We start from the raw sequence: 21322 nt of genomic DNA, 5'->3' as shown, positions 1-21322 counted from the left end.
AATGAACAAAAATTACGTGTGAGAGAAATCTGAGGCTGAATCCGAAATCATCCCCATACCCTCAAATAGGGCGCTTTTGTAGTGGTGTCCGAAACCATAGTGGACGTTACTGAATGCAATCATTCAGTCCCACATTGCACTGTACTAACGTGTGTACAACCGATGTACGCTCAACGGCTGTCCGAATTCGCTCACTCGTTTTAATTCACTCCTTCAAGTGAACAGTATTAGTGGATTAACGTAGAGAATAGTGAATGAGGCTTAGGGTCCGATTTTGGATTCGTGCGGATGTTGCTTGGTAAACTTCCCGGGCGTCGAGGCACGTAACCTAATCAATTCGCCAGTAGACTGGCACCCGCTTAGCAACGTCTGCTTTACAGCCAATCAGATAGGTCTACTGGGTTAATGTCGTGCAACGTCATGAATATTCATAACTCAGTCGTTACCGTAGCACTGCAAAATAGAGGCGGCGCAAAGGCGGAGCCGAACCGCCGAGGTTGGTGGGGCACGGGTGGACGGACAACATCCCTCCCTTTCCCGTCTTTTGTAGTCAAGGAAGAAGAAAGATGGCGCCTACACATGTACTGAGATGCTGCCAGAGGGGTTTGGCGTGGATACCGGTGATATTCATTGCCTTAGTTGTGTGCTGGTCGTATTATGCATACGTGGTGGAGCTGTGTATATGTAAGTGCGCCTTATTTTTCACACTAGACGGGCACACGCCTACCGGAAGTCACTGAACTGAAACCACAATGAATGATTTGTTTACATAAACTGGCGTATTGATTTCAAACTGGAACAAAACAACAAGACATATGGTTTCAATGTGGTTTTGGGGCATATATTGTGCGGTTTAGCATCCGGTAATGTTTGTGGACACTAAGATAATCTTATTTCTTTAATTTACAGTTCATTTTAATGTAAATATTTATGTTAAATAGCCAAACAGGAATACTATACTATTCTATACTATTCTATACTACTACCCCCCCAGTGTTACAGTAGGAAACACATAAATATTTCTTCAGGCGTCCCTGTTTATTCAGTGTCCAGAGCAGACATCAGACACCAGATTGTTGAGTTTCTTACTGAAATAATAGCACAAATTGTATTTTCAATATGGACAATCTGCTTACTATTAGTTTATAAGCAGACATGTTCAAAAGTCCCTGACGTAGGGTAAAGCCTCAAGTCTTATGTCACATGTCCAAGTGAAGTAGCCTATGTCGCAAATCCATATCTTCAAGAAGCAGAAGTGTGATTGATAAGGCAGATGTGCCATGACTCGAGTCACAGTTCTGCTAAACAGTTTATTTCTCTGTTTTTATTTTCTCTGCAGTAACTATTCCCAGCACGGGCGAAAAATGTGAGTACAACTTTTACTCGAGGAATAATGTACAATCATGATGTTTAATCACTTTTAAGGTGTCTAACTCTATGACCTGTATATAATTCTGCTTCTTGTGCGGTAAATTATCAAAAAATAAATAAATAAATGTACATTTATACATTTGGCAGATGCTTTTATCCAAGGTGATTTGCATTGCATAGATTATATCAGTTCTTGCAAAATAAATTAATACATTTGATGTAAATAAATAAATGTACATTAAATATTAATTTGAGTTGAAATGATTGTACTGTATAAATTAGTCGTTGGTCTTAACCAATCAGAATCAAGTATACCAAAGAGCCTAGTAAAAAATATTCTTAAATTCACACCCCAAATAACTATTATGTGTTTTTAGGAGTTACAGATATTTGTATGTATGTTTATAAAAGTACAAAGCCACTTTGGCACAGTTGGACAGGCAATTACGGCTTCATTCGGTCCGTGCTTGTGCTGACTTGTGCGGGCCGGCCCCTTCAGCACAGTCAGACTGCATTAGTAATCACAAACGCCTTTAAAGTGACTGATTTATACTCCGGCTCTTTCTGGCAGGCTTCTCTGCAGGCTCATGCTGTCTTGTTGTTAATAACCGTATACTGTTTGTTCCTTTCAGTCATCTACCTGGTTGTGTTTCACCTGTCATTCATCATGTTTGTGTGGTCGTACTGGAAAACCATCTTTACAAGACCAGCAAACCCTTCCAAAGAGGTACAGCAAGTATAAAACAAACCGTTGCGTATTTGTTTTGGACAGTTTCTATGGAGAGTGCTTTTATGTATCATTTTACACACTGTTGTTGCTCAAAATGGAATATGCTGCTGATATATCACACAATGAGCTGATTGTATTGTATTGTGTCTTAGTTCTGTCTACCTAAATCTGAGAAGGAACAGTATGAGAAGGAACAGCGTCCAGAAACTCAGCAGGAGATCCTGAAGAGAGTGGCCACTAGCCTGCCCCTCTACACCCGCACCGGGGCAGGAGGTTAGAGACTGACTTTACACCCTCAAACACATAGAATATTTAACAAAATATGACCCACTAGCTTCTACCTCAAGGGCATGAGTACTAGATTTTGTCAAACACAGGCATAGCCTCTTAGTCTTTTCTTTTCTTTCTTTTTTTGAGTGAGACGTGTTTTACATTTTAAATGATGTACTTTAATTATTTAATTAAAGTGATTAACTTTAAACTATCTGCACAAACAGCCTGTTTAAGTTTTTAGTTTAGCTGGCAATCCATTTTATAGGCATCCAAGATTACCACCCTAGTTAAGTGTAAATAGTCAGTAGTTATACATCGATTCATTCATTATGGAACTCTTTAAAGTTTTACTTTAAGTATTCTGTCAAATTTCAAATTAAATTGTCTTGTATAGACTTTATTGTAAACGAAAAAAAAAAAACGTTGTCTTTTGTCTGTCTTTCTGTCCGTCTGTCTATCTGTCCGTTCTCATAACTGATTATGTTTATTTCTAATACCACAAAACCCAAAAAATTACCACAATACCACAAAAAATACCACAAAACCCAAAAATTCCACAATTATTATAATTTTTATATAATGTAATTTCAATATTATATAATTTTTTATTATCTTTTAATTTTTTTTGTTGTTATAATTTTATTTCAGTACTGTACAGCCACAATAGATTGTTATGAGAAGTTCTTCAGCATGAATCAGCAGTGTGTGAAGCTTCAAGATTTTCTGTCATTTCTTTCTTTTTCAGATGTCAGTACTGATAAAGTGCCTATCCTCTAATTTCTCACATAAGTTTATCATAATTTGAGGGTTGTTTGTTGGTTGTTTGCTCACTCAAAGCCACTTTAAGACCATCTCTGGCTCACTCCGCCGCAGATCTAAAATCCCTCTGAATCTATCTTTTATTATTATCTATTTATTTTTATTTTTATTACCGGTATAATCTATTCATTATTATTTTATTACCTATTTATTATTATTTATTCATCCATCATTACCTATTTATTATTATTAATACATTTTTACCTTTTGGTATTTTGCCATAAAAAACTGAAACTGGCATGATTTTTTCCCCCTCTTCTTGTAGCTATCCGGTACTGTGACCGCTGCCAGGTCATCAAGCCAGACAGATGTCATCATTGTTCTGCGTGTGACATGTAAGTTACTGTAGTGCCTCATGGTCAGTTCCGAAGGCATTTAGTTTCATTAGTTTCAATTTGTGTCATTTTAGCGACTTCTTTCTTCTAAACGCTTGGTCTTTGTTTCTGACAGGTGTGTACTAAAGATGGATCATCACTGTCCGTGGTGAGTGAGATACAAGTTGTTGACACTGACATTTTAAATAGTAGGTAAACATCTCTTTTTCCCTCCATTATCCACAGGGTAAATAACTGTGTGGGTTTCTCCAACTACAAGTTCTTCATCCTGTTCCTGACCTACTCGCTTGTTTACTGCTTATTCATCGCAGCCTCTGTCCTCCAATACTTCATAAAGTTCTGGACAGTGAGTAGATCCCTCACCTTTCATCATACTCATTCGTGGACCTTTCTTCCTTGTACGTAAAAGTTTTGATTGTCATATTGTGTCATATGTGGGTCATCATGTGTTACACGTGTGGATAGATGTGTGATCTCGGCGGTTTCCTCCATGTGCTAGTCATGCATCAGTTTATTTCCCATCTACCAACCTTGTCCACTCTGTGACCTTCATTCTACTGTTGTTCTGTCATTTCCATTTCATCTGCTTGTTTTACTTGCACTACTCAGGTTAAAATCAGTTAAAAAAAAAACTAAAAAAACGTATATGTAGCAAAGATGCGTTAAATTGATCAAAAGTGACATTGAAGACATTTAAAATGTTACAAAAGATATATATTTCAAATAAATCTGTTCATCAAAATAAAAAAAAATAAAAAAAAGTATCACTGTTTCCACAGAAATATTAAGCAGCACAGCTGTTTTCAACATTGATAATTAAGAAATGTTTCTTTAGCAGCAAATCAGCATATTAGAATGATTTCTGAAGGATCATGTGACACTGAAAAGAGTAATGATGCTGAAAGTTCAGCTTTGCCACCACAGGAATAAATAACATTTTAAAATAGATTAAAATAGAAAAGTTATTTTAAATTGTAATCATTTCACAATATTACTGTATTCAAGTAAATGCAGCCTTGTTGAGCATAAGAGACTTATTTTATAAACATAAACAAAATCTTACTAATGTCAAACTTTTGAGCAGTAGTGTATATGTTTCGACAAGCACTTGTTTGCTGCTTTAAACCCTTCTTCTCGTCAGCTTTTGCTCTCCTGCTGTGTTCTTCCTGTGTCTAACAGTCTGTCTCTGTTTGCAATAAGCTTTGCCGGAGGAAATCGGCAGAGAATTGTCCAAAGGTAATCCCTCACAGTGTTTAGTAAACGTGTCATTGAGTTACGTTGACTGTTTTTTGTCGTTTTATCCCTGTGACCCTAACGTACCCGTCAGGTTGTGTCGGAGTGACATGTTGCCCATGTCTTGCTCGTTGTTGATCTCTGTCTCACAGCTCTCCTTTCTCTCTCCCCCCTCTCTCAGAGTGACCTGCCAGAGTCTCACGCCAAATTCCATGTCTTGTTTCTCTTTTTTGTGGCGGCCATGTTCTGCATCAGCATTCTTTCACTCTTCACTTACCACTTGTGGCTTGTGGGAAAAAACAGGTCCACCATAGGTAACACACCTGACCATACTCACTTCTCTGTATCTTTGTCTACATGTACTGTGTAGATAGATTCACGTTTCTAACAAAGCTGTCATGCATGTAGACAATTTGCTCACTGTAGTTACCATAGCAACAACAGTAGGCCTGCTGTGCACAAGCAAAACCTTGTTCAGATTTATTTCGGTAAACTTGTCCTTCAAATTTCCATGTGTTGACCAAATCAATCAAGCAGTCTTTGAAGCAATTTCCTGCTTGTTTTCCCATCAGCCCCTGTAATTTACAGCATAAATCCACTCAGTCAGCTTCAGTCACAAGAGCTCAGTGATTTCATGTTGTGGTTTTTCATGTATTTACTTGCGTTCAAAAGTTTGGAATCGGTACGATTTTTTTAAAAGGTTTTTGAAAGAAGTGTCATGATCACCAAGGCTGCATTTATTTGATAAAAAATACAGTAAGAACTGTAATATTGTGAAATATTATTACAATTTAATAGAACTGTTTTCTTTCTTAATATATTTTAAAATGTAATTTATCCCTGTGATGCCAAGCTGGATTTTCAGCATCATTACTCCAGTCTTCAGTGTCACATGATCTAATATGAGGATTTGGTTCTTATTATCTTATTATCATCAGTGTTGAAAACAGTTGTGCTGCCTTTTTGGTGAAAACTGTGATACGTTTTATTCAGGATTCTGTGATGAATAGAAAGTCTTTATTTGAAATAAAAATCTTATGTAACATTTTACCATCACATTTAATGCATCCTTGCTAAATAAAAGTAGTAATTTCTTCACTTTTTTTCCCCTCCAAACTTTTGAACAGCATTTTAAACCTTTTTTGGATTGTTCTTTATGTTCAGAAGCGTTCAGAGCCCCGGTCTTCAGAAACGGTCCTGATAAAAGTGGATTTTCCCTGGGCTTCAGCAAGAACATTGCTCAGGTGTTTGGGGACCAGAAGAAGTACTGGCTACTCCCTGTCTTTACCAGGTGAATTTGAATATTAATGTGTGGTTTTTTTTGTGCTGCTTGCTAGGGCAATATTTTGGCTCATACATACGGTTCATGGTTTTGAAAAGCACCCTAAGTATTACATTTGGGTGCTTTCTGTTTTTCTTTTCCACTTGGGTACTACAGTACAGTGCTACCACATAGCAACACACTACTAATCACTCTGAATACCTTAGTAACCACATATAAATGCCCTGGTAACCACTTACAACACCTTAGCCAGACATTCTCTGTTATCGTCATACATTACCGTTGAAAAGTTTGGGGTTGTTGTTGTTTTTTCTTTTGAAATAAATACATTTATTCAGCAAGGACCGATTAAATTGATCTAAAGTGACAGTAAAGACATTTATAATGTTGCAAAAGATTTCTATTTCAAGTAAATGCTGTTCTTTTGAAATGTTATTTTCATCAAAGAATCGTGAATAAAATATGTATCACGGTGTCCACAAAATATTAAGCAGGACAGCTGTTTTGAACATTAATAATAAGAAATGTTTCCTGAGCACCAAATCAGCATATTAGAATGGTTTCTGAAGGATAATGTGACACTGAAGACTGGAGTAATGATGCTGAAAATAAATTACATTCAAATAGAACATTTTTATTTTAAATTGCCATAATATTTCACAATATTACTGTTTTTACTGTATTTTTGATCAAATAAATGCAGCATTGGTAAGCATAAGACTTTTCAAAAACCTTCTTACCAAAGTGTCCTTAAAATCTAGTTCAATAATTGTAATATTTGACTTGTAGAAATGAGATAAAGTATGTTTTTCTTCTGTTATAGTCAAGGAGACGGCCTTTCTTTTCCTACACGGTTGGTCACTGTTGATCCAGAGCAGCCCATTGAATGTCCCCAGCCTGGCGGGTTGGATAAAGGGTGAGGTGACATTTCTGCTCTCACCATTGAGTGGCAGTGTTTGTGGAAAACCAACCAAAAAGAGATGAATACAATAGCGGTAACTCTGTGTCGTTCATTCCCACAGTGCTGTAGAAGGACCTGCTGAGCAAACCAGCCCTCTCAGTGAATCCCAAAACCGCCTGTTAGGCAACGATTACCACATTGAAGAAGATCACAAAGAGATAGATTTCTTAAAATCTGGTACGTTTCTTTTTTTTTTTGCTCCATTCTAGCAAACATTTCCTAAATGGAAAAATTGTTGAGAATATCTTTCATCTTGCCTTTCAGATGAAAGTGAGGCCATCACTATCTCTATTGAGAGCGAGTCATAGCTAGGTAAGGTTATTTCACACTAAGCATTGCTATGTAATATATGCAATATATACTACACTACATTTAAAAAGTTTAGTGTCAAGGCCCGTTTAAACAAAGATGATATAACTATAACTATAATGATAAAGATATAGTTATAAAAATGATTCTAAATATGTAAGAATAGCAGAGTTCACACCAAAACTATAACGGCACCGAGAAATGTCGTCGTTGGAATCACTTTCAGAACAAATTTTTTTTTTTTTTGATGAATGATAAAAACAACCAATTAAAATTCGCCCTATTTTAAGAGCTTGGACATTTAAAAGCGGCAGATGACAAAACTGAATAAACAGAACAATGTCATGCATAGGTGTGGATGCTTATATAGATATCTTTATAGTTATCATTCTTGGTGCAAACGGGCCTTTAGTAAAAAAAAAAAATTTAAGAAATATATACTTTTATTCAACATGTATGCATCAAATTTATCAAAAATAAAAGGAAAGACTTATAATTGTATGCTATTTCTGTTTCAAATAAACACTGTTCTTTTCAACTTTCTATTCATCAGAGAATCCTGAACAAAAATGTATCACAGTTTACACAACAATTGATAATAAGAAATGTTACTTGATTTCTGAAGGATCATGTGACACTGAAGACTGAAGTAATGATACTTTGCCTTCACAGGAATAAATTACATTTTAAAATATATTACAATAGAAACCGATTGTAATTATATTTCACAATTTTAAATTTTTTACTGTATTTTTGATCCAATAAATGTAGCCTTGTTGAGCATAACTGATGTCATTTCCTTCCCTAGGACTGAAGCTGGTGAGGGGTGAGTCCTCAGCGGTTTCGTGCCTTTGACTCCCAGTACTGTTGAGGAGAATCACAGCCATCAAAGCTGATGCCTTAAACAGCGCTTTTTCTCTGAAAGCTCCTAAACACTTTCCATTTCCCATCGATTACAGAGCATCCCAAATCTGTGCTGTACATCATGTCTTTAAAATGACTCCCAGCCCCCCGTTCAACTATAGTAGCTGCACTCTTTTAACAAAGATTTGCACGCATGTCTTTTTCGCATCCATCGTTTTTTGCACAGTAAACCGTTTCGTTGCTCAGGCCTGCAAAGACCCAACAAGACATGAATTGATACAGGCGAGACAGATTTTTGAAACAGTTCCCCAAGTGTTTACCAGGAAATGCACCACATCTGGTACTTTACACCACAACTGTGGTTTACGTGAAGGGAAGGTGATAAAAAAAAAAAAAGTTCTGAATCCATACCAAGTGAACGGTCTAACTGAGCTCATCTGGAATCCCTTGTGCCACAGAGTGTCACCAGCTTCAGAGTTAATGGACACGATGGCTCATTCGCACTTTGAAATTCATTACTAAAGAGTTTTTTTGTTTTTGGAATATACTTTTTTTAAACTTCATTGACGTTCGTCTAAGATATAAACGCACACGTGTTCACAAAGTGCGACAGAGTGTGACCAGGCCGAGGACGCCTGCAAAAGACCCTTTTTGTGTATTCTTAAGCTGCTCCAATTGTATGGTGACTATTTTCTTTTGCCAGTCTTGAGATGATTCTGGTGTGAAATGTTGTGCACACGTCGGCCACTTTACGTATGCCAAATAAAGGGCTTATTACCAGAGCTCTGAACTCTACAGGAGTGTTTACAAAATGTCAGTAATACCTCTCTGCTCTTGCAGTGTAGCCAGTGTCACTTTGGAAACCAAATGAAAATCTTTGTAGGTTCCTCCTGCAGTATCAGAACTGGCCAGCAGGCGGCATTTACACTGTAAATGTTACAGTGAAGATATTGTAAAGATATTGTATTGCGCGGTCAGTGGTCTTTGGTATTGTATCACCAGATTTTTGTTCTCAAGCCTCGATTTAAAGGGTTAGTTCACCCAGAAAAGAAAATTGTTATTAATTACTCTCATGTCGTTTCAAACCTGTAAGACCTTTGTTGATCTTCGGAACACAAATTTATTACACCCTATTGACAGCAACATCATTACCACTTTCAAGGCCCAGAAAGGTAGCAAAGACATCGTTAAAATAGTCCATGTGACTACAGTGGTACAAGTGTTCTGATGGAAGCGCTGCACTGTTTACAACGTGCACAGTGTCAGAATGACACAGAAGAGAAGAAATTGTTGAATAAAGTGGTTATTTTTGTGTTTTTTTGCGCACAAAAAGTATTCTCATCGCTTCATAACATTAAGGTTGAACCAATGCAGTCACAGACTATTTTAACAATGTCTTTACTACCTTTCTGTGCCTTTAAAGTGGTTATGATGTTGCTGTCTATAGGGGGTCAGAAAGCTATTGGATTTCATCAAAAATATCTTAATTTGTGTTCTGAAGATCAACAAAGGAAATACCCACGACACGAGGGTGAGTAATTAATGACAGAAATTTCATTTTTGTGTGAACTAACCCTTTAAATGATGTTTTTACCTTTTTTCCGTATACCTTATATTTTATACATAAGCTTTGTGAATAGCTCTTCAGATTCAAAATGCAAATTTTTTTAGCCATTTTTGCAAAGCGTAAAAAGTGAAACGTTCTTTTACTCTATTTATATTTGTCGCAAGTTAGCATTTGTTACCTTTGGTCCAGCGTGGAATAATAATTGTGCCCGTCGGCTGTGACTGTAGTGTGAGCTAACGTGGAACTGATGTGTGGAAATCCAGATGTGTTATGTATCGCAGTATTGCTTCATTTGTGTTCTGACGTATCTAAAGAAATGACAAATCATGACATTCATGCGTACACGCACTAGCGTGCCACTGTTCTGGAGTGTTTGTTGTTAATGAGGGTGAAGCAAGTAAATAAACCAGTAAAAAGAGATTTTCTATGCCCACAGCATTTATGGAACGATGTACTGTCTCAAATCTGGAATGACTTCTAAGTATTACCAGATGAAGGTTTTTTTTTTTTTTAAGATATCTTTGACTGTTTATCTGCTGAGAAAATCAAAGTTTGTCATCACTTTTACCATCAGTGACCACACATTGAAGATTGCTACTGGTTATGAAGTAATGTTTTATGTGAAATAAATGGTGTACCTGTTTTGTGATCTTAAGGAATGCATATAGTGGTACAGAATGGGTTTAGAGATTGTTTTTGTCTTTTAAACAGCTTTCTTATAGGTATGAATTACACAGCCTTGATGAAATTAAAAAAGATGTTTTTTATGGTGTATCTCAGTTCTGTTTCAAAGCATGGCACCAAAACCATTTTTTATTTTATTTACAGAAAAAAAAAAGAAAGTGTTGTCTTTCATTACATTTTATACTTTATTAATAAGTAAACATGAAGCCATATTGAAATTAATATAGAATATTTGTTGGTGTCTTTGTACCATTTTCTTTATTTCTGTTACAATCCGATAAAAAACTGAAGCATGGTGCTTCAATGCATGGCAAACACAGCTACATATTTGATCTACTGATGTGAAAGTCTGGATTACATGTTTTTAAATGCATATGGTACAGATAATGTAAAAAGAAATACATATTTTTTAATTTTTGTGAACAAAGTACATACATATATGTAACAAGTAACAATAAATGTCAATTTTTTAAAAACAAAACTGATTGTGTTTCTGCAGCATTTATATTCTACAGGTTTGACTTGAGTTCTGTAGAAAAATTCCATTAATCTGGTAGATAAAACGATGGAAGTTTGTGAGATGTCCTCATTAATAATCAAACGTGTGTGTGTGTGTGTGTGTTGGTTTCAAGGGCGGTTCTCTACCCTGAACTCTGTCCAGCTCATTAGCCCAGAGGCCATTCAACTCTTGCAAATCACAAGTTCAGCATTTTAAACATACTATTCTCACACTAGTTTTGAGTTTAACCATCTTTGTAAAAACGTGTATGTATTGTCAGTCTTATGTGAACTTTGGTCTGTCGGATCTTGTAACATACACCCTCCCAGTTACTGTTTATGCTTGTACAACAAACGTTCTCAAGTCTCAGTTTTGTTTCGCTTGCATAGTGGTAGACTAGAGATCTATCTATCTGTTTGTCTATCTATTCTCAGAAGTGATTTTGAACCGTATTTTTACTTAGTAACGTTAGTTCCCTAAACAGTGTGTAAAAAGCTCTCGGTTTTTCTGTCATTTGTTTCCTTTTTCTTATGTCATAATGTCAGTAATGAGTGACTAACTTTAACACTATACTATAGCCTACTCTAGTCTTTTTTTAAGTGAATTAAGTGCCTATCCGCTACATTTCGGCATATTTTGTCGCATATTTTGCTCACTCACTTCTCCGACTCACTTCGCATATTATGATAAAATCCCACAGAAGCCACTCGTGTGCTTGTGTGACACTATTGCGCAGGCGCAGTGTAGTCGGATGAAAGAGTCGTTTTTTCATTGGTCAGTGATCCATCACTATTTACCCCGTGTATGGGCGGCCCTTTAACAAGTGCTGGGATTCCTCTACACACAGTCTACATAACCCGCCTGCTTTCTCCTCAGTTTACTGGTTTCACGCATGCTGAAACCAACAGGTGTTTCGGGCAGTGGGGTTTGCACGGATTACAGTTTGCCCTGGCTCTTATAAACAAACGGTGACTGAAGATGGAAAATTCAAATTTCACACTTTTTGATCCGAGATGCAGACAAGATGCTCCGTTCTCTATCGATGTTATTATGCGTAAGTATTTAATGTGTTGCTTTTCCTTAAAGTTGCTCCCTGATGTTTGTATAAAGTTGCTTTCACTGGATATTTTTGTTGTTGATAGTGTAGTAGATACGTAAAGATATATTAACTATTTGACGTAACCGTATCCACCATTCTCAAAAATTTTAATTTATCAAAAAGACAGTTTCTGGAAGTTTTTTAAAACTATTTTAAGAAGTTTATTTCTTAAAATAAACCATTATTATTAATATTATTATTAATATTATTTTTAATATATACAATTATATTTTAGTGACTCTAGCTAATAACAATGGTACGTTGGAAATTCTAGTCTCCAAATTGGCATATATTACTGTGGTCATATTTTTATATTTTTCCTGAACCTGGAATATTGTGAGATAATCAACTCTTCTGTGATAGTACAACAATGTAGCCTATATTCATTCATACGACTGGATCTGGAATATATATTTTTGATGTATTCAACAAAGTTAAGTTAAAATATTTTGTTCATCATTTACAGTTACTTTTGAATTTGACATTTGATGGCGACACCCATAATTATTCAGATAAAAGTGTTGATTGATAAATGGATGGCATGCTGTATTTTTTTTTTATGTGGTTGTAAAAAAAACTCATAAAGAAAAAAGAAATGCCCCTGAAAACCACTAGTTAATATCTTATGCTGCTTCCCACTCATTGTTGATAAGAAGTGATTATCCTGTAGTTCAGTGCACCTGGACTTGACTTCGTACACATGGCATGATAGTGTTGAATGGCACTGATGTGGATTCTTTCCCGGTGTCACCCTCAACTACAGTAAACTATACGTGTGTCAAACTCGCATTCTTGTTTTAATAGTTCTTACCTTTACTTAAACTTGCAATCGAGGGAAGGTTTCTGGAGTAACAGCAGTGATTGTAAATGTAAGGGTTGATTTGTCCAGAGATGAACTGTGTACATTCACAATTGTTAGGCAGATGTTAGGCAGATGTGCTCTTGTTAAAATGACTTACAGGAAAGTGCATGCGGACGCTTTAGGAGATCAGTTGGACAATGCAAGTTAGGTAATGAAACATCACATCTGTGAACAGAATAAAAAATGATGAGACTCCTGGTTTGTGTAAAACTACACAGCAGAACAATGTGTAAAACAAAAAGTATTATTAAAATGAGAAAAGAGTAATAAGTGCTTTCATCTAAGCTGGCTTCAGCGTAGGTTGGTATAAATTCCTGTGCCACTGATTACAACATTTGACTTTTTAGTGTGTGTGTTTGTTTGAGAAAGTTGTGAAACCGTTATTCCTGAAATTCTCAAGAAAACCCTGACTAGATTTCTCCAGCGTTCTTCATTCTGATTGAAAACACATGGATAGTTATGAAGTGATTTATAAGGTTTCAAAAGGATATAGTGGTTTTTAAAAGAGTTTGGAAACTTTTAAAATGGTTTACTTCTATAAGTCTAGAGTTGTCCTTTTACTCAATGCGATGTGCCTTTAACTGATTATTTTATTGCTTTAATTGGTCCAAATAGTTGAAATAGTCTTTAAAGACAAAGTGGGACAACTAAACTTAATCTTGTATCATTATATGTATATTTTTCCACTTTTAAACAATAAGCATTTAGTACTGCTATTTATTAGTGCTGTCAAATTGATTAATTGCGATTAATTGCATCAAACATAAAAGTTTGTTTATATATATATAATATTATATATATACATATAAATGTGTGTGTGTGTATATGTAGCCTATGTATGTATATATATATATCACACACACATATATTATATATTTACAAACTTTTAATCACGATTAATCGATTTGACAGCACTACTATTTATATAATATTATAGTATGTATCAGTATTGTGAATTAGCACCCAAAAATGAAAATTTTGTCATCACTTACTCCCTCAAGTTGTTCCAAACCTATATGAGTTTATTTCTTCTGTTGAACACAAAATAAGATATTTTAGGAGTAGCCTACTAACTACAGGTAGTAAGTAACCAGACAGACACTGACTTCCATAGTAGGAAAAAATTACTATAGAAATAAATGGCAACTGTCTGGTTACCAAGTTTCCAACATTCTTTAAAATATCTTTTTTTTGGTGAACTATCCCTTTAACAATTGTGTTTTGGTCATTTTTATTCGTTTTAGTAATTTTAGTACTACAACTTAAGTTTTTCAAGTGTAAGTTTTTCATCTAATACTTAGATTCCACCAAACCTACAACCCTATTATACAAAACGTGTTTGTGCTTGTGTTTCTCAGAGTTGGATATCTTTGGCATAGTCCTCTACTCTGTGCTGACTTTAATGGCCACAGTGTCTATGCTGGTTTTCCTTGAAGAATGCATCTACATCTATAAGAAAGTACCGCCAAATAAGAAAAGCATAATCATCTGGGTAACCGGAGCAGCACCAGTAAGTTCTATCAATCAATCAATTTTTATCCTATCGGTTATGTCCCTCCCTGTCTTCTGGTGTTTTTTGTTTTTTAAAAAATCTTTCCTAATAACTACGTATAAGAACTAACATGTCAAAAATGAGTTTTATCTGTAACCCACCCTGATGGAAACTGAGGCAATGGTACGGTTAGTCATTTCTAGTGCGTGACCATGCCTGGATGAGGGATTATGAGTCTGGATGAGTGATTATGAGTCTCAAGTTCATCTTGGCTTCTGAGGCATTATGTTTATCTCTCTCTTTTTCAGATCATTGCTACCATGTCTTGTTTGGGCATGTGGGTTCCAAGGGCCACAATGTTCACTGATATGACATCAGCCACGTGAGTTTACCATTAGTGCTCTACATTTGTCCAGTGTAGTAACTGTAATTCTGTAAACCATTAGTAACTGTAATTCAGTTTTATTTTCACTTTTCAGAAAGTACTTACTGTCCCAGATATATTGTAGTGTACGGAACTTTGAATCGGATTTGTGGGTGTGTACAAGTGTGACACACAACAGCAGCAAGTTATAACATTGACATATCTCTGACTCAATTGGCAGATACTTTGCCGTTGTGGTCTTCAAGTTCCTGATTCTCATGATTGAAGAGGTCGGAGGGGATGATGCTTTTCTCAGGCGCTGTGAGAAACAGTCGTTTAAGATCAGCACAGGACCTTGCTGTTGCTGCTGCCCATGCCTGCCAAATGTCCCCATCACACGGTAAACCTTAAAGTGTGCTTGCCGTCAGACCCAAGAGGATTTTACCTGTTCAAAAATCACTACCACTATGCTATGCTGTTGGGGGTGGTTGCTAGGGTGTTGCTAGGCCATTTTAAGTGTTCTAGGAGTGCATTGCTGTGCAGTTGCAAGGGTGTTTTGGGTGGTTGCTAGGTGATCGTTTATTGGGCCAAATCAAAATAGCCAATCCTGAAGTATCTATGACAGTGGTTCTTAACCTGGGGCCTAGGGCCCACTAGGGGGCCTCAAGATGACTTAAAAGTATTTAACATAAGACAAATCTTAAAAACTCCATGTGCATTTTTTCATAATGAATACATTTTTCTAGTTATGCCAGGCTCTAAAATATTTTATCATGTAGAAATTGATATAAAACTAATGGTTTTTATAAAAACTTTTGTAATTTTGTTGTGTTTTTAACATATTATATAGTTTTTATTGGGAAAAAAAATCCGTTTTACTTTATTTTAGTACATAGTTACTAAATGAAAATTAGAACACCTCTAATCATTTGGTAAATTCTTAGTAGCCTGTATAGAAATAAATTAATCACTCATATTAACTGAATTAGTTAACTAAAACTTGCACCTCTATCTTACTAACAAACATTGAAATTAGCATCTGAAATTTTGGCCAGTTTGCCATTAATTGCCCATATCTTCGACTGAATGTCAACAGGATGAGTGCACCTCTGGCCATTCAACTCTTCTGCAAATATGAGGTCTTTATCATGCTTAGTGCATACCTTTAAATGGGCACCTCTGGGCCATTGCACCCTTTGCTATCTGGAAGAAAGGAGTAGTTTGTGGCTCCTGGAACCATTGGCTTTACACTTTATCAGTGTTATGTAAGACTTCCATTATCAAACTCAACGTAAACAGTTGAATGCAATATAATCCTACTTCATGAGATACCTGTGGGTGGGATCATGTGAACTGGAATATTAAGTGTAACAGATTTTCTTTTTTTTACTGTGCCTTGATTTTTCAGACGATCTCTGTTTATATTGAAACTGGGGTCCTACCAGTTTGCGCTCTTGAAATTAGTCTTCACCATCCTCTCTATAGTCCTTTGGACGAATGGCAACTTTAATTTATCTGATGTAAGTATAGACTGTGCAAGTATTTTAATTGCTAATTTTATTTATGAACTTGAGAAAGACTTGCAGAGTGACTCTTTCTCTGGTCTTTAGGTTTCGGCAACTGGAGGAGCCATATGGATAAACTCATTTGTAGGCGTTCTCACCATTATTGCACTTTGGCCTGTTGCAATCATGTTCATGCATGTGCGAGAGGCTTTACGCACCCTAAAAATTATCCCTAAATATGCCATGTATCAGGTTTGTGTGTGTTTTGTACTTATTCCTTATATTTTAGAACATCATTGATCTTCAGTATTGTACGGAGCCCGGGAAGTCACCTGTGGGAGAAAAAACAACAATCAGTGGCGACGGTTTTGCAATCCGTCCGCTCAGTTTATAAACCGTACTCACGAGTTTCTAATCCGCGCTCTCAGATTTGTAAACCGTGCCTTCAGTTTTTGCAATCTGTACCCACAAATTCATAAACCGTGCCCACGCTTTCACAATCCGTTCCCACGGGTTTGTAATCTGTACTCATGGATTTGTGGCTCACTCTCATTTTAGAAGAACACGTTGTTAACGAATCTTATTGTATATTGTTTTATTGAATATTAAGTGGAATACATCAAATTGTCTTAACTGCGTCTGCATGCTTAAAGTGATTCTCAATTTTAGCGGGTATGGGTGGAATATACAATTTAATATGAATGACGTGCATCAAAATCTTTTGTTTATTTGTGATAATCTTAGCACTTTATTATTATTTTCTAACCTGTAGGCTATTATGACTGATATTTGACGAATTGCTTTGTTCCTTTTTTTGTACGTTTTGGACAAAAGCGTCTTCTAAATATGTAGCCTAAAATGTAATAATAATAATAATTATAATAATAATAATTATTATTATTATTATTATTTGAGTTATAAATGAACTATAAACGAGTTCACTTAGTAATACAGTAATATGTTTGTCATCAAATAATTTATCAATGCTTTATTATTATAGGCTATAACCTAACCTTTTACAGTTTTGGATAAAATAGGCCTACATTTTTTGCATAATTTTTGCTTAAAAATAAAACATTCATAAATTATTTTATGATAAACATATTACTGTCTTAAGTGAACTCATTTATAGTTATTAACTCAAATAATAATAATAATAATAATTATTATTATTATAATTATTATTATTATTACATTTTAGGCTACATATTTAGAAGACGCTTTTTTCCAAAACGTACAAAAAAATGAACAAAGCAATTCATCAAATATCAGTCATAATACAGGTTAGAAAATAATAATTAAGTGCTAAGATTATCACAAATAAACAAAAGATTTTGATGCAGGTCATTCATATTAAATAGTATATTCCACCCATACCCGCTAAAATTGAGAATCACTTTAAGTATGCAGACGCAGTTAAGACAATTTGATGTATTCCCCTTAATATTCAATAAAACAATATACATTAAGATTCGTTAACAACAACGTGTTCTTCTAAAATGAGAGTGAGCCACAAATCCGTGAGTACAGATTACAAACCCGTGGGAATGGATTGTGAAAGCGTGGGCACGGTTTATGAATTTGTGGGTACAGATTGCAAAAACTGAAGGCACGGTTTACAAATCTGAGAGCGCGGATTAGAAACTCGTGGGTACGGTTTATTAATCCGTGGGCACGATTTGTTAAACCGAGGGAACAGTTTGAGAATTCGTGAGTACGGTTTATAAACTGAGCGGACGGATTGCAAAACCGTCGCCACGGATTGTTTTTTTTTCTCCCACAGGTGACTTCCCGGGCTCCGTAGTATTGCTAGAATTAATTAGGGCTGGGTAAAAATATAGATTTCTTGATTTGAATGAACCAATATCGACTCTTAAAGATGCAGTCCTTAACTTTGCTTTTGTGTTAAAATGTATATAATAAGCAAGTACATCATGAATAAATTTTTGTCTTATCCTGAATCACTACGGTACACCTATAATAAGTGTTTATATTCTGACTATGTTAGACTGGTTTGGGTCACCACCGCTGCGGAGTAGCCCAGAACCTGCGTGATGCATGACTTGTCATAGACATAAACAGAGAGAAGTAGCTCAGACTACAATGTTCTTCCGCAAGACACATGCAGTTGTGTTTATTAACCAAAGACTATAGAATTACACAAGACGCGTCACTCGTATTGTTTTGAATGGGGAAAAGTGCAATGCTCAATATGGCGGAATAAGTCCCACCTTCTAAATAAATACCAATCGCCGATTGGTAAAGTCGTCGCGTCACTGCAGCTGCCGTTAGAAGCTCTGGAGCCAGTCAGATGCGCGAATCCACTGCACATGCGCATTAGCTTGAAAATTTTCGTTTTCTGTCATGATTCAGGCGTTTAGAAACAAAATTTATGAGTTGTTGTCAGATTTCATTGGTGATTTCAAATATGAAATATAATCGTAAGCTTGGCGAACAGTTTTGGAAAATTTGATGTTTCCCCATTCAAAAAGATTGTAGCTCCACTTGCATGCCCGAGAGGCGTTTCAAAGATGGCCGCCGAGTGAAATGACTTGTCTTAAAGGGACTTTGTTATTAACCGCTAGAGCGCCGACAGTTACGGACTGCAGCTTTAAATCTTAGTCTATGCTGTTTTCAGTTAATGAATGAACAGAAAATTGTAGCACGCCTGCTTTCCAATAAATCACAATAAGCTTTGTTACTTTTGATATGAAACAAAGTCTCAGATTTCAAATTCTGCCCATTTTATAACGAAATTATAACGAAACCGTTTTGGCGCTCTTTAATGTGGCTTGACAGACCGTTTTTACGACAGCCACCATTTAAATAAATAAAAAAATGAATAGGAGTAGATACATAATCATGTATTATTAGAACTTTATTATTATAAAAACTTCCTTGCGTGTAATTTAAGTGTTTGTATAGTTAATATACCTTCAATATTAGTAATGTAGTACCTGACTCCCTGTATAGTTTACAACATTAGCTGATTTTTTTCCTTGAGAAAATTGGCCTTGTACCTGATAGTGATATGTGTCCAAATAAATCAAATTGAATCGTGAGATTTGTGTCAGTACCCAGCCCTAGAATAAATGTTGCCCATGATTCATCAATTATATCTGCCCGTAGTTGGTGTTGATTCTTAGCCAGCTGCAAACTGCCATCATTAACATACTGGCAATGAACGGGACTATTGCCTGCGTACCACCCTACACCTCCCAGACCCGTGGATACTGTGAGTACCGCCATGTTGCAGAACAAAACACAACAATCCTCTTAAATTATCATAGAGCACACGATTTAAAGGGAGAGTTCACCCCAAAATTTTACTTGCAATAGAAACACACACAAAAAAGAGGTTTAGCAGAATGAGCTGCTCTCTTAATGAAAGTGGAAGGGGACCACCAGGGGTTATCAAGCTCCCCAAAACATCATAAAACTGTCATAAAAGTAATACAACCTGTGCACTTCATTTAAAGGATTTAAGTAGATTTTAAGTCATTATTCTGTGATAATCTTATTGACGGCCACGGTCACCACATTCACTTTCATATAAGCTATGGCATTCTACTGTAAATAACTAATTTTGTGTTCCACTGAAAAAAGAAAGTCATATGACTTTCAAAAGACAAAAATACTTTTTCTTTGGTTGGACTGTCCTTTTAATTTTTGCTTAATTTGTCTACACCTGCTTAAAGAGACTGTCTGGTATTAATGGTTCTCAAAAATACCCTCAATTTCTTTTCACAGTGATGAGTCAACAGCTGTTGATCGTGGAGATGTTCATCATCACGCTAGTGACTCGAGTTTTATATAGACGCCCGTATGACCCCATACCAGATGCGGACGATGTTGAGGAGACAAAGACTGTCCTAACCGCAAAGGATATTGCCTGAGAAGAACAGACTGTTGTGTGTGAATGAGATTGTGTTATATATTTGGGGCCGGTTTGTTGGGGGGAAAAAGTAATGTCAACATTGATGGTCATTAACTTTGTATTTTCTATATGCATGTACATGCTAGATCTAATAATTTGGTAGATAGGTTTTATATTGAGGTTACTAGGCAGCAGAATCTGACTGTAGAGTCAACCATGACTTTGAGGGCCCTGATATTGATGTTTACACTTTGTATTGGGTGCGTCAATCTGGAGATTTACATCAAGATTCTGTTCTTATTTGGAATGCTTGGTCTGTTTATAGGACCACAAAGTATAATAAATCCGTGAGTCACGGTGCACATTCCTGATAAAGTGAGATAAAGTCATCTCTATGGCATAATGATAAGCTGCATAAAAGACTTTTGGAATTGTATAAAGGTCAGGATTTGTTTATGTTGCTAAATTGTATGTCGATATATATATTACCCTTGTAAAATCTGTCACTTCATATTGTTGAATACAGATTTTTGCAGTAATCATGTTATTTGTCTGTTGTTGTTATTGTTAAATAAAAACTATAAAAAAAGTTAGAAACAATGCTGAAATAAAACATAAATATTAAAGGAAAAACTTAAACTGAAATAATAAAATAAATATATATATCAAAAACAAAAAAATGAAAATGAAAGCTAATTCAGAATGTTAATAAATACTATAAGTAGCCTATAAATAATACTAAAATAACACTTGTTTGCCCACGCAACAATAAATGTAAATGCAAACTTTGGCCTTTTTATGCTCAACTTTTCAGTTGGTCAGACTGGGAGACCAGCTACACCATTCTAAATCAGCTAAGACCAGCTTAATATGCTGGTTTAATTTCATTTTTTTTACTGCAGGGTAATGTCCCTAAAATGTAAGTATTTTATAGACAAACAATGTCATGTGGGTCTCAAAAATAATTATAAAAAAATAAATAATCTGTAGTAATAAATTGGTGGGTTTCAGGATGTACACAGAATGTAAATACACATAAATGTCATTTAAAACAACAACAACAACAACAACAACAACAACAACAACTTATACCCGCTGTTCTGCAACCTAACTGCCAACAGAGAGGTGTTCATTCAGGAAAGTAAATAGACCAATCATAAAGCACAGTCTTTTTCCGGGCTCTTCTCAGCAAATCA

General features: G+C 35.7%; 2 protein-coding genes across 2 annotated transcripts; both read left to right on the top strand.

Annotated features, from left to right (window-relative positions):
• The first annotated feature begins 529 nt into the window (after positions 1 to 529).
• zdhhc20b (zDHHC palmitoyltransferase 20b) lies at positions 530 to 10909 on the top strand. Its single transcript, XM_082184611.1, has 13 exons — positions 530 to 684; positions 1340 to 1366; positions 2004 to 2098; positions 2254 to 2374; positions 3459 to 3528; positions 3644 to 3676; positions 3754 to 3874; positions 4943 to 5075; positions 5926 to 6052; positions 6867 to 6959; positions 7066 to 7181; positions 7269 to 7316; positions 8122 to 10909. Exons 1-12 carry the CDS (start codon positions 567 to 569, stop codon positions 7310 to 7312), a joined length of 1098 nt encoding a protein of 365 aa, XP_082040737.1. The 5' UTR covers positions 530 to 566; the 3' UTR covers positions 7313 to 7316; positions 8122 to 10909.
• Positions 10910 to 11769: 860 nt separating this feature from the next.
• Positions 11770 to 20665, top strand: slc51a (solute carrier family 51 member A). Its single transcript, XM_082184287.1, has 8 exons — positions 11770 to 11981; positions 14247 to 14398; positions 14689 to 14762; positions 14986 to 15144; positions 16153 to 16264; positions 16355 to 16501; positions 19379 to 19484; positions 20000 to 20665. Exons 1-8 carry the CDS (start codon positions 11906 to 11908, stop codon positions 20143 to 20145), a joined length of 972 nt encoding a protein of 323 aa, XP_082040413.1. The 5' UTR covers positions 11770 to 11905; the 3' UTR covers positions 20146 to 20665.
• Positions 20666 to 21322: the final 657 nt, after the last annotated feature.

The sequence above is a fragment of the Leuciscus leuciscus genome, assembly GCF_965113295.1.
Source record: "Leuciscus leuciscus genome assembly, chromosome: 11".
NCBI lineage: Eukaryota > Metazoa > Chordata > Actinopteri > Cypriniformes > Leuciscidae > Leuciscus > Leuciscus leuciscus.
Note: the sequence above shows the minus strand (reverse complement) of the source record. Positions and strands in the feature narration are given on the sequence as shown.